We start from the raw sequence: 13,257 nt of genomic DNA, 5'->3' as shown, positions 1-13,257 counted from the left end.
ATCTGGGCGAATGGAGACTCTAAGTTCGACTCTGTCAGCCAATGGATATTGAAATGGTTTCTTCATTCTTGGATTGGCAAGATCAACAGCATTTCAGAACTATTGAAATCACTTGGGCAGAACCCTCTGAGCATGCGCCATATCAGGGACCCTGGGTTGATACTGGGTGGCTGCTCCCCATCCCTGGGTACTGGGGTGGCTGGGATGCTGAGGAAGGCTTCTATCTTATCTACTCCCTTCCCCCAGATATAGGAAGAAGAAATGGGAAATTTGGAAACAATGATCACATCCACGTTTCCCTACTCCTCCTTCCTTCCCACCCTGATCAACATGTCAACATTCTCAAAAACACATATAAAAATTAAAATTTAGAAGGAGTGAAATAAGTGGCTGAGTTGTGGTCTAGTCATACAATGGAATACAGCACAGCAATGAAAAATAATTCACTGCCATGCACAAGACGGACAGCATAATGCCAATCAAAACAAGTCAATGATTGTTTTTTCTCAAAACAGGCAAAAAAAAAAAAAAATCACCTGACATACGTTAGAATACCAGCTGTCTTTGAAAAAGTTCAACTTGGAGAAGGAGCACAAGGAATCCACTGGAATTCTAGAAATGTTCTCTATCTTGACCAGAGCAGTGAGTACAGGGGAATAGCTACATACGGATTGTCACTGATTGTACTGCGAATGTTTCACTCTGTCACATGACCAAGGGTTGACCACAAGCTGCTGTGTTTGAAGCCATCTGGGAGGTAGTAACAGGGGCCCGATACCCGTGGTTATAATCACCCAGGGCACTGCAACATCCCGTTATGTTCGCGAATCTTCAGCGAGAGCCGCGGAGGATAAGCTGTGTGCAGTGTCCCCATGTGTGACACTGAGGGGGACCCTCAGCCAGCGGGGAAGCTGGGTTAAGCCTGAACTCCTCTCCCCACATGTGAGGGTAGCTAGGAATGTACAAGCAGGGCCGAGAAGGATCAAGGAAACAGAGCCGAGCAATGAGCCGCGGGGCCGCTTCATTTCAGATCACGCACCTGCACCTATCACGGAATGATAGGAAGACGTTGAGGGTTTGGGGAGGTGGTTAAGCAGCCTCTTAAGGGAAGGCGAGGGGCGGGGCGCCGAGGTGGGCGCGGGAGAGCCCGGCCAGCGGCCCTTTGCCCGCCTGGGTGGCACCGCCCTCTGGGCGCTGAGAAGGCGGGGACGGAAGGCGACAGCCAGGAGCGTGATCCGGACCATGGCGACCCCCGGCGCGCTGCTGGTGATGGGTGTGAGCGGCTCAGGGAAGTAGGTCCAGCCCGGCGCGGGCACGGGGGCGCCCGGGAGGAGGGGGCGTGCACGGCGGGCGCAAACGCTGCGGAAATCGAGGCCGGCAGCCCTGCGGGCCGTGCGCCGCAGCGCCTGGCCTAGGACCTCATCCGCGACCCGGGCTCTGCTCCATAAGCGGGTGATCCTAATGCGGAAAAGCCTTGGCACCGGAAGAGGGACGGAAGGTGGGAGCAAGAAGACGATTGTGGCGCCAGCGTCTCCACCTGGAGCGCCTCCCGACTGGAAGGCCGGGGCGGGGGGCACCACCGCGCCCTAGCCCGCACGGCCCTTAGTCGGGCAGAGGTCCTGATCAAGTGGCAGAAGCCCACGTTGACGGGGTGGGGTCTCCCGAAGGCCTGGGAAAGAAGAAAAGGAAGCACTCCGGCGCTACCGGGGTTCCTCTGGCTCCGTGGAGCCTGGGTCACGTGGGAGGCCGGGACTCAGTTGGTGGAGCCGCCACCTGCTACTTTCCTGGGTTTGCAGAGACACCAAGCTTGAGCTGAAACTGAACTCTCCGGCTCTTAACGTGGGACGTGTGCGTCTTACCCACGAGGCTAAATGCTCAGTCTTGCATTATCTCCTCGCTGAGGAAATCACTCACACACACACACACACATACACGTCAAAAACAGGGAGTTTCTAACTGAAAAGGAGACAGAAAACCTCACCGTGTAACAGTTGTAGGATTGGAGAGTGTGCACTTTCTGCCGTGATGTGAGGCAGCAAGAGTGAAGTCCTAGGTGGTGGGTCCCGTTCCAGCACCCTGGCTGTGCCTCGGAGCAGGTGAGGAAGCCCAACGAGTTAACACTGTGAGGGAGGGATCTTTACGTGTAGCAACAGTGAGTTCTTTGTAGCTTTTGTTAAGTACCTGTAGGAACCCAGAGAGTTTTAATTGCACTGCATAGCATTTGAGAAAATACTTGCCCTGGCCTAAATGGCTTAAGGGAACACCAGTCTCAAAACAGAAAGATTATTTGGAACAGTGTGAGAACCAGGCAATGCCAAACAACAGGTTTAAAATTATACAAAGTAAGCATCTGAATAAACTGGTTACTGAGGAAAAATACTTCAGGGAGTTCATGAGATTGGATTTGTGGCTCTTGGAAAAATAAATGATGGGCAGTGGCTCGTTAGGTCTCCTCTGTGTTGCAGAAGACAAAGCCCGGCTCTGGCCCCCAGGGTCAAGGCCATGCCTGCTTTAGAGCCCACAGACAGCACTGTCTCCTGGACCTCCCGGCAAAGAGGAAGCTTTGTGCACCGTGAGCGTGGCAGTACTAACAGGAACCTTGGTGTCTTTCCCACAGGTCGACCGTGGGCGCCCTGCTGGCAGCCGAGGTAACCACTGATGACCGCTCTCTCAGGGTTGAATGTCCCACTGTGCTCTGGCCACACTGCTTCCCTGCCTGCCCTCTGGCCTGTGCTGGTTTGTCCTGGCACCACCGCACCCCCACCCCCAGCCCAGCATGGCCTTGAAATGCACTAGAGCGCTTGTTCCCTTGGCCATTACAAATGATCGTGATGAGAAAGGGAGCTGCGGGGGAGGGGCGCATGCAGTGCCCCCCCAGGGCCAGTGGTGCTGTTGTTTCTCCACCTGCTTGGTAGTGACCTTGACCTGTAGTGACTGTCATGTCACGCCACTCTCCTTTCCTTTCCTTCTCAAAGCTGGGGTGGAAATTCTATGACGCAGATGACTACCACCCAGAGGCAAGTCGTCAGAAGATGGGACAGGGGATACCACTGAATGACCAGGTGAGTCTTACTTGCCTGCTGGGGCAGCGCCTCCTGTCCCTAGAGAGGTAGGGCCTGCCATGGCACCATGTTGTGGGTTCTAAAGGGCAGAAGGCAGTCCCCAGGAGGGAGCGTTTTATGGAAGCCGGTCCTCTCCTCCCAGTCCCGTTGGCCTCCTGCCGGAAGCCACAGTAACCTCTGCAAGCTCCAATCTGACCATTGCAGCCAACATGGGAGCCCCTGGGCGCCTCCTGCTGCTCCTCCCCCCGCCCCCACTGGGCCTGTGTCGCCACCTTTCTCCACTTTTGCCTCCAATGTGCTGCTTTCCCCCTCCCTCCAGATAGCCTTGCTCAAGCCGCTGACCCAGGCTCCATGCCACCTCCTCCGGGAAGCCCATCCTGACTGGCTTCATGTATATGTTGTGACCTCTCATGACACTGTGTACACCTGTCTTCCTTTTTCAGCTGCAGCCTGACAGCTGATGGTGTAAAGATTTCATTAGTAATCTGTTTCAGCAGTTAGACTTTACCCCTCAAAAGAGCAGGGACTTTGGCTAACTGTTGCATCACCAGTACATACATCAGAAAATACCTGTGACAGGTCTGTGGGTGCATGTAGAGTATTGTCTGGTCCATAGGGTCACCGGGCCACCTCCCAGGGTGTGTGTCTTAGGCAGATACAGGTGGGGGGGCAGGAGGGTGCTGCTCCGGGGGCGCTCTGCAGGCCCTGTTCCTCCTGGGAAGTGGGGAGGGTGGAAAGACCCATGTCCTACAGGGTGGTAGGAAGTAGGCGCCAAAGTTCCCCATAATTGTCACAGGTCTTGATAACAGGTGACTACTAACCCTTGCCCTTGGCCTGCCGGAAATTGCTGGCCATGCTAGGAGCTTTGCTTTGGTTTTTATGTGTTCTGCTAGTTCAGCTGTGTTGGGGAGAAAAATCAAGTTAAAACTGCACATCTTGGTGTCATTCAGGCTGTTTCCCAGTGGCTGCACTGCAAGAGTTGTGACTTGAATTGTTTCCAAATAGCTGAAGGTAGCTAGGACAGAGGAAGCAAAGCAGAGCAAAGTAGGGTGAGGGCAGGGTCTGTGATCTCAGGAACTCCCTGTACCCCCTTGCCAAGCTCACATGCTAGTCCCTTCTTGGGCATGGAGATCTGTCACTACTCCACCACCCTTTGCTTTCTCTGCACCCTCCTGGGTGCCTGGCACTGTGCTGGGGTCTGGGGACAGCCAGGGGCCTGCTCTCCTAGAGCAGGGGACAAGCAAGGACTTAATGCATCAGGGGGTGCTATGAAGCAGATGACGACATGGGGGCAGGGTGGGCTGGGGCGCAGCGACCTTGGCGAGTGACCCAGGAGGCTTTCTCCTGGGGGCAGATGCGTGGGGACCCCCACCTGCAGATCAGGGCCAGCATTTGGAGTTGTTAGCAGTGAACATCCTGCCTTCCCAGGCTTTTTTGCTGGTTCTTGTTGCTTCGATGTTAACCATCTGCCAGGGGCAAGAAGGCTGTCTGACATCCGAGATCTCCAAAGCCCAGAACACAAAGCAGTCCATGTGTGACTTGGCTTCTGCCTGCATCCTCCCCTTGCGCGGGCCTTAGGCTGGGGAAGGCTTTGGGGACATGTGGGATCTTCACAGATCTGAACAGGTGATGGGGGACGGAGGCATTCGTGTACTCAAGATGGGAATGAGCTCCTCAAAACGTGGAAAAATACTGACACAAAGCTTGGTTTTCTCTCCATGTGTCAGAGGATTTGGTGATTTAAAAGGAGTGCATGATGAGGTGGACCAGGAAGCGGGGCAGGGGACAGGAGGGCCAGCTTGTATCTGCTTGGACTTCCAGGCAGGTATGCCTGCTCTCTGGCCTTGGAGGGTCCCCACACAGGTATCCCCATGTTAGAGGGCTGCTCTGTGATCTGCCAGGCCCTTCCCAGGCCTGAGCTCCACAGCTGTGATTTCCCCATCTCAACACCATGGAACTTTCGAGAGAAGCCTTCTACAGGTAGTTGATAGTCAGTTGTAAAGTCACTGACGGAGTTTTAGTTTTAGGAAAAATTCAGTTTGACTTCTAGTTTGTTCCTATTAGATGTGTGAGCATGGGTGAGCTACTTCATCTTTGAGTTCACTTTTCACTTACACAATGAGGACATTAGACTAAATGATTTCTAAGTTGCCAGCTAGTTAGTCCTAGAGTTCTGTATTTCTACACAATTATTTTATCATGCTGCTGTTGGGGAGTAAGTCGAGCTTTCAAGTCCATTGTTGTTAGCTTCAGAAAAGAGTATCTGACCTGCAATATGTCCAAATCCACTTTTATAAAAATAATCATTTCATAACAGTTTTATAAGTAGTAACTTTAAAATTAGAACTTATTTTTCCCTACTCTTGCTTTATCTGCTAGCCTCTCTCTCTCTCTCTGTTTTCCTTGATTATAAATGTAGTCTCCCTGCACTGCCAATCTGAAAAGTGCTGAAGCATTTCTTCACAGACTGTAACCCTATGGTACGGTAGGCGAGGCTTCCACCTTTGGTGCCAACATCCCATATGTCGGTTTGAGTTCTGGCTACTCCACTTCTGATCCAGCCCTCTGCTCATGTACCAAAGAAAGCAACAGAGGTGGCCCAAGTCTTTGGGCATCTGCGCCCATGTGGGAGACCCTGAAGAGCCTCCTGGCTTCAGTCTGGCCCACGCCCAGCAATTGCAGCTATTTGGAGAGTAGACCAGCAGGTGGAAGCTCTCTCTCTCTCTCTCTCTCTCTCCTTCCCTCTTTGTAACTCTTTTTCAAAAAGTGGATAGATCTTAAAAATGTACAAATATCACCATCATGAGGCTATGCATCCAAGGTGTGTATGAAGCATAATTGGGGTTTTGTATTGAAACCTGGTCCCTACCTGCCATGCCAGCTGTCACCTCTGCAGCGGCCATGCAGGTGACTGCTGCAGCTCACCTCACCTCTGACCCTGTGCACCTGCAGAGAGCCTCAGGTTCCAGGCCACCCACAGCTCTGGCATGGGATTTGATTGATCCACCTTGAGTTACAGAGGTCAGGTGAACCCTCGTTTCCGTTGGCTGGTTGGATGCAGAGGATGTCAGGAGGGATGCGGATGAGGAAGTGTGAGCAGCAGACCCTCCCCAGCATCCCACCACCATTTGATTCCAACTTCCCTGAACTTTGTGAAGTGCCTCATGTTACATATAAGCTCTTGCAAAGACCAAGAGTGGCTGAATTATCCTACTCATTTCATGAAGCTAGCATAACCATGGTTGCTTTCCCCATTCCAGCCACCTGAGGCCCTGCCACACCCTACCCACTGGGTCCCTGGACACTTGACCCAATCACAAGTTGAGTGGGAACCCCAACAAAGCCCATCTTGTCAGCATCCCCCCCCCATGAAGATATGGTCAGGACCTCTCTCATGTGACAGGGGTCTGCAGACCTGTTTCTATAGCCTGCCTTGGTATAGGCGGTTATGAGCCAGGAACCATTAAAAACCAAAAATACCTGTCATGGTACCACACAACAGGGTTTGGAGAGGGCGTCAGGAAACTGCTCTAAGGGTCTAGGAGAACACCCCTCTGGAGATCAGAGGTGTTTAAGAAAGGCAGGCAATGCAAGAAACGCTTCGGGAGCCAGCAAGAGCCAGGGAAAACATAACGTTGGGGAGAGTGAGATAAGTCGAGATGGCTACGAAAGGAGCCATTAAGACCCAAATGAACACATATCTATGATTAACTGCCCAACAACACGGCCCACATGGCTCAAACCACTACCGTCTCCCTGGCCCTTAACATTTGTGGACATGACATTGCAACGTCCACGCACACACTGCTCCTGGAAAAAAATCACTTGGTCTCTGCTTTAATTTCAGGACAGAATCCCGTGGCTGTGTACTTTGCATGACATTTTACTAAGGTAAGAGTTCTCTCGACTGAAGCCGGGGGATAAGGGAAACCCATCAGAGAGTGCAGGAAGGAAACTACATCCTTCAAACCACAACCGACAGGCAATCAGGGACCTCAGAGACAGAGTGCGCTTCTGCCAGAATGACCTCTGGCAGCCATGGACAGCATGAAGCTCATTCAGGCTCTGTCCACGAATCCTGGCAGGAACTCTCCACCTGCCATTGGGACTCCACATCCTGCTTCTTGCTGTCTAAAGCGGAAATGGCTACAGCTCCTGCTCACAGATCAGTAGGCAGAGTGAGAGCCAACACTTAGAACCATGTCTTCTATACAATAAATGCCAAAAATGGGCTAAAATGCCATCCTTGTTACAGACGGGCTCAGCCATCACCTTCCCCCTCCTGAAGCTGTGCCACCCAGGAGGACCTGGTGTCTTCTGTAAGTCAGCAAACACTTGGCCACCAGAATTACAGTTCCGCACTATCCAGTTTTATTGCCTGCCCTGAGCAAACACTGCTCCCAATGTGGTGAGCCTGACCTCACTGGAAATCTCAGTTAAGACATGGGAAGAATAAACAAAGGTCAGAAAATGGGTTATAAATCTTGCTTTCTAAAATGAAGTCCTTTTTTCCTTAAAGATGTATTTATTTTAATGGCTCCCGAGTCCCTGTCTTCCACACTTTAGCCCCAGGATGGGGTTTCTGGCTTGGTGAGGCCCAGTCTTGCTTGTTGGGGCCATGTGGGGAGTGACTCAGTAGATGGAAGAGCTCTCTCTTCCCAGCTCTCTTTCTGTAACTTGTTTTTTTTTTAAGATATTATTATTTGTTTATTGCAAAGTCAGATATACAGAATCGAGGAGGAGACAGAGGAAGATATTCCGTCCGATGATTCACTCCCCAAGTGACCATAACAGCCAGAGCTCAGCTGATCCAAAGCTAGGAGCCAGAAGCTTCTTCCAGGTCTCCGATGTGGGTGCAGGGTCCGAAGGCTTTGGGCCATCCTTGGCTGCTTTCCCAGGCCACAAGCAGGGAGCTGAATGGGAAGCAGGGTTGCTGGGACACAAACCAGCACCCATATGGGATGCCGGTACATGCAAGGCGAGGATTTTAGCCCCAGGAATTCAGTGGGACAGACAAGGTGCTGAGACTCAGAGTTCTATGCCTGTGCCCCAATGTGGTCAGCTCACTAGGGAAGGGGGTTTCATCTGCGCCCTGACTGCCTGATGCCTACCCACCATTTCCTAACGCCTTCCGCTGGTCAGGAGGTAGGACTGGAGTCCTCCACCTAGAACTGAAAGGGGTCATTTTAGTGCTTGCTTTGACAGCACATACACTAAAATGAAAATAACACGGGCCATTCTGAATAGCTTCATTCAGTGGCTCTTCTTTGTTTTTCCATAGAGATGTAGCCTCTGGACAGCATGTGGTTCTAGCCTGTTCAGCCCTGAAGAAAATGTACAGAGACATCTTAAGAAGAGGAAAAGATGACCTCCTTTGCACGAGTGAGGAGCTGGGGAAGGAAGAGAAGCAGGCGGGGGTCCAGCTCCTGGTGGTGCACCTGAGTGGGTCATTTGAGGTCATCTCTGGACGCCTGCTCAGAAGGAAGGGCCACTTTATGCCCCCTGAGTTACTGCAGTCCCAGTTTGATACCCTCGAGCCCCCATGTCCTCCAGAAAACTTCATCGAGATCAGCGTGGACAAGAGTCCCCCCGAGATCACAGTGACAGTCCTGGAAACTCTGAAAGGACCGTGAAACCACTCCAGGCTCTGGACCAGATGACAACCGGCACCCGTGTCTGGCCCAGTCTCGTGCCGTCACCCCGTTCATGCTGCAGTCTCGGTTCTTCCCGGGAGGAACATACCAAATGGTGTCCGGAATCCCTAGGGTGGGGTGTTTTCAGGGGTTGGGGATCCACATGACACAGGAGTAGAAAAAAGGAATCAGGCTTAACTTGAACTTGAAAGTCAACAAACTCAGTCATGTGATCAGAGGAAGCTTTGTAATCAATATCCTCACTGGGTTCCAACACGGGTGCCTTAATCTGTAGGAATAAAGGCAACTTGGCTCTCCCTGGAGCCTGGACACTGGCTCTACAGCGGGAAAGTGAAAAACTAGCCACTCATCAGCATGACCTCTCACGGCATGCCTTCCAATCCTCCGTCCTTAACCTGTGGTCCGCAGCAGCGGCTTGTAAGAGTAGATCCCAGTGGCAAGTAAAGGAGAACAAACTTGAACTCGGCCATGAATACAAATATGTTTGTCAGCAGCAACAATTTTCTTGCCTTTTGGCTAAAATTATGTCAGCTCAGGAATGGGCATTTGGCACAGCTACTGATTCACCTTTTTGGACACCCACACCACATAATGGAGTAACTGGTTCGAGTCCCAGCCACTCTGCTTCTGACCCAGCAGGGATGGCTCGAGTTCATGGGTTTCTGGCACTCACGTAGGAGACCCAGATGCAGTCCCTGGCTCCTGGCTGTTGCAGTCACTGTGGGAGTAATCCAGTGAATGAGAAATCTCTGCCTATCTATCAAATAAGTAAATAAATCTTTAAAATGAGGAAGAGGTGGGACTCAACAAAGGCCATGGTAAGTTAATTTAAAAGATGTCTGGTACCAAAAGATGAAAACTTGTGCATATGAGAGGTCTTCAAAAAGGTCAAGGAAAATTCATTTCTCAACCTATTTAATTTTGGTTAATATGAAGAGAACATGTTTCAAAGGCACAATTCCAAGCTAATCATACCTCTCTCCTTCTCTTTGTCAAACCTTCTCTTTTCCTTTTTAATTTTTGTAAAAACAAGTCCATCCACTCCTTAATTACAGGCTTCCTGAACCACTAACCACAAGATTCGACAAGTCACAAGACCACAGTCCCATAGGAGTTCAAACATGGACTAAAAGCAACCAGCTCACGAGCTGTCCGTTCCGTTCCTGTACAGTCCTTGAGATTCCAAATTAACTTCTACATATCACAGAAAACACGATATTTATCCTTAGGACTGGCTTCTTTGGTTAAGCATAACATTTCCAGTTGCATCCACTGGTAGCAAAAGGTAATCTTTCATTCTTTGGAAAATTCACATATGATTAACAAATTCCAATGGATTTCAATATTTTTGCACCAAAGTAAACATCTTTTAATTCCATTTGCCCAAAAATGTTGTGAAGTGTCCTATTTGTATAATTTAAATGTAAGAAGTGAACTGCTGTGGCATAGCATGTCAAGCCACTATGTGTAGCGCTAGCACTCCACATGGGCAGTTGGAGGACTGGCTGCTCCATTTCCAATCCAGCTCCCTTCCAATGTGCCTGGGAAAATAACAAAGGATGACCCAGCTCCTTCGGCCCTTGCACCCACGTGAGAGACTCAAAAGAAGCTCCTGGCTCCTAGCTTTGGACCAGCCCAGCGCTGGCTATTATGGCCATTTGGGGAGAGAAGCAGCAGCTGGAAGATCCTCTTCTCTCACTTAGTGCCTTTCAAATAAATAATGTCTAAATCTTTTTTAAAAAGTGAATTGCTACTTAAAAGGTAGGGCTTCGACATTAATATTTCAGGATAATAAAAAAGGTCGTTTTGGAAGAACAAAGACAAGAAACGATTCTTTTAAAGGAATTGCTACGCCTTTTCAAGTGGGCAAGAGGTACAGACAGTTCAGTTGAGGAGCTGCCCACTCCGGAATGTCTGCCCCTGCAGTCAGCAGGGCTGCAGCCACGCCTCAGGGTGGGGGGCTGCTGGGAATACACAAGCATGTGACTTCAGGTTTCAGGTGACTCTGAACTGAGGGCACAGCGTAGGAGTGCGATGCAGGTGCTGGACGAGCCCTGCCCACCCCTCACGGTGCCCTGCCGCTTGGCCCAGCTGTGCCAGGAAGACCGTGTCTTGTGCAAGTGTCTTCACTCCTCCTAGCCCTGGCTGCTTGGCCTTTCCCTGGATTCACTGATGTGGCCATGGGGGCCCAGGGCCTTGGGGCTCCTGTCTGTTACAGTGTCAGGAAAAACAAATGGAGGAAGGCAGTGGTTCTCCAATCACCTGAGGACTTCAGACAGATGTCTTCTCAGTGTGCTAAGCCGGCACTGGCAGCGAGAGAGTCAAGTCTCAGGGAACGAAGCGGGCATCTGGCACTGCAGTCAGGATGCCCCTTAGGATGCCCACTTTCCACATGAGGGGCACCTGAGTTCCAGTCCAGATTCTTAACTTTCTACTCATATGTGCCCTGGGAGGCAGCGATGGTGTTAGTCCCTGAAACCCACAGGGGAGACACATTGGGTTCCTGGCTCCTAGCCAGGGCTTGGCCCAGGTCTGGCTATTGGGAGCATTAGTGAAATAAACCACTGGGTGAAAGATCTCTGATTCCTTGCTCTTCCAAGAAAACAGATAAATATTGAGGCATAAATAAAGCCCCTAGCCAACCCAGCTGAGCAGGCAGGTCAGTGCGTGACTGTGGGGCAAAGCAGGATCCTGTTTGGATGCCTATTTGTGATAAGCCCCTCTGAGCCCCTTCCAGAGCAGTTAGACTTTTAAGAATACTGGAGTACAGGGCTATGCTGGATCCAGTCTGGCAAAGACCCACTGCACAGCTCACCAAAAGCCACAGATGATAGGCAGTCACCTGCAGGCTAACAAGGTGACCAGCAAGGGACCCTCACCAAGTAAGAGTGGCTGATTTACTTAGAGTTCATAGGTGGAAAATATTCAACGAAGGTGTGCGAGTTCCTTTTCTGAATAAGAACATTGGCTTACATGGCCCAGCACAACAGACCAAAGGGGAAGCTGGATCTGCCCAGCCAGTCCTTCCAGAAGGGAAAAGACTTACAACAACAAAAAAGAATGACATTTTTATTGGAAAGGCAAATATACAGAGAGGGGGAGGAGAGACACAGAGAAAGATCTTTAGTCTGCTGATTCACTCCCCAAGTGGCTACAATGGCCAGGGCTGCACCAATCAGAATCCAGGAACCTGGAGCATCTTCTGGGTCTCCCACATGAGTGCAGGATGCCAAGGCTTTGGGCCGTCCTAGACTGCTTTCCCAGGCCACAGGCAGGGAGCTGGATGGGAAGTGGAGCCACCAGGACACGAACCAGCACCCATATGGGAGCCTGGTGTGGCAAAGGCGAGGATTCCACTCAGCTGGTTACCGTGCTGGGCCCAAGAAAGACTCAACATGGATGAGCCCCAGGGATCTGACACTAAGCAGCATGTTACACAATTCAACAACACGAAACACCAGGATCAGGAATATCCAGAGAGTCAGGAAGCAGACCAAGGAGCTGCCAGGCAGTGGGGAAGGGAGAACGGAGACTGCTAGCTAATAGCATTGTGATGTCTGCACTATAACCAAACAGCACAGGTGAGTAACTGATCAACACAGATGTACTCGACTCCTAGTCCTGAAGCTCGGAAGGTTCTGGGTCAGCTGGGTGCAACTAGTGATGGCTTTCCAAAGGTCTCACCTTCAAGTGACAATCAACAGATTGTTTCTGCCCTCGTAATTTTTCACAATAGGGCCGAAATTCAACATGGGTGTTGGTGGGAACAAATACTCAAATCACAACACACCACGTGATGAAATGTATTTACAAACCACTATAGAGTATGTTAAAATGGTCAGTTTTGTGGCGTGTGAATTACTCGAGCAGGTGGAACAGGGCACAACCCATAGCAGGTGCCCACTGTCATTCCATCTGGGGCATGTCTCAGAATGAAGCTGAGAGGCCAGCTCCACATCCTTCACACACCCAAGCAAGATTCCAGTTTATAGCAAAATTTTCTTCTCACCACAATACCTGAGGAGTGCCAATGAGCTACTTCATCTTTGCTCAACCACCACTTTGGGGTGGGAACTCTTATATGGCTAACCAGAAGACAAGGTCTCTCCGCAAGAGAACGGATCTTCAAATATCCTGCTGGACCTTTCCGAAGGACCAAAGAACAGCTGACCCTTACAGGAGCAGAATGTATACTCTATAAATTTTCATGTGTTAATTAATAAACAACACAACTTCCAGGAATGCAAGAACCTCATCAATAAAATTACCCTCCCTTTGAAGTTTACCAACCTACTCACCGTTCCACATGAGCACCGTGTAGCTGTATGCCACCAGCGCTCAGCCTGTGTGCACCTGCACCTCTTACGGTGGCTCGGATGGGTATGGCACCTAACTTCTCCACTCCTCATTTGGCATGGTCATGTCCAAACAGTGCTGCACTGAAACTCAAATGCATTAGCAATTCCTTCCCCAATGTCAAGGAGATGAGCATCATATTTATTACCTGTTTAGATTTTATTCCCAAGTAATTTCATTTAAAA

At 50.5% G+C, this 13,257-nt stretch overlaps 1 protein-coding gene across 3 annotated transcripts; it reads left to right on the top strand.

Moving 5' to 3' along the window:
• Positions 1 to 1,166: 1,166 nt before the first annotated feature.
• Positions 1,167 to 9,609, top strand: IDNK (IDNK gluconokinase). 3 transcript variants are annotated; one of them, XM_058672741.1, is made up of 5 exons: positions 1,167 to 1,292; positions 2,618 to 2,648; positions 2,976 to 3,062; positions 6,910 to 6,953; positions 8,344 to 9,609. In XM_058672741.1, exons 1-5 carry the CDS (start codon positions 1,243 to 1,245, stop codon positions 8,693 to 8,695), a joined length of 564 nt encoding a protein of 187 aa, XP_058528724.1. In that variant the 5' UTR covers positions 1,167 to 1,242; the 3' UTR covers positions 8,696 to 9,609. The 3 variants fall into 3 exon arrangements, with proteins under 3 accessions (XP_058528724.1, XP_004581189.2, XP_058528725.1); XM_058672742.1 differs by having other exon boundaries at positions 1,187 to 1,289; positions 2,619 to 2,648; XM_004581132.2 differs by lacking the exon at positions 6,910 to 6,953 and having other exon boundaries at positions 8,344 to 8,574.
• The last annotated feature ends 3,648 nt before the right edge of the window (positions 9,610 to 13,257 follow it).

The sequence above is a fragment of the Ochotona princeps genome, chromosome 14, assembly GCF_030435755.1.
Source record: "Ochotona princeps isolate mOchPri1 chromosome 14, mOchPri1.hap1, whole genome shotgun sequence".
NCBI classification, from domain to species: Eukaryota; Metazoa; Chordata; class Mammalia; order Lagomorpha; family Ochotonidae; genus Ochotona; species Ochotona princeps.
The sequence above is the reverse complement of the archived record's forward strand: the minus strand, read 5'-3'. Positions and strand labels throughout refer to the sequence as shown.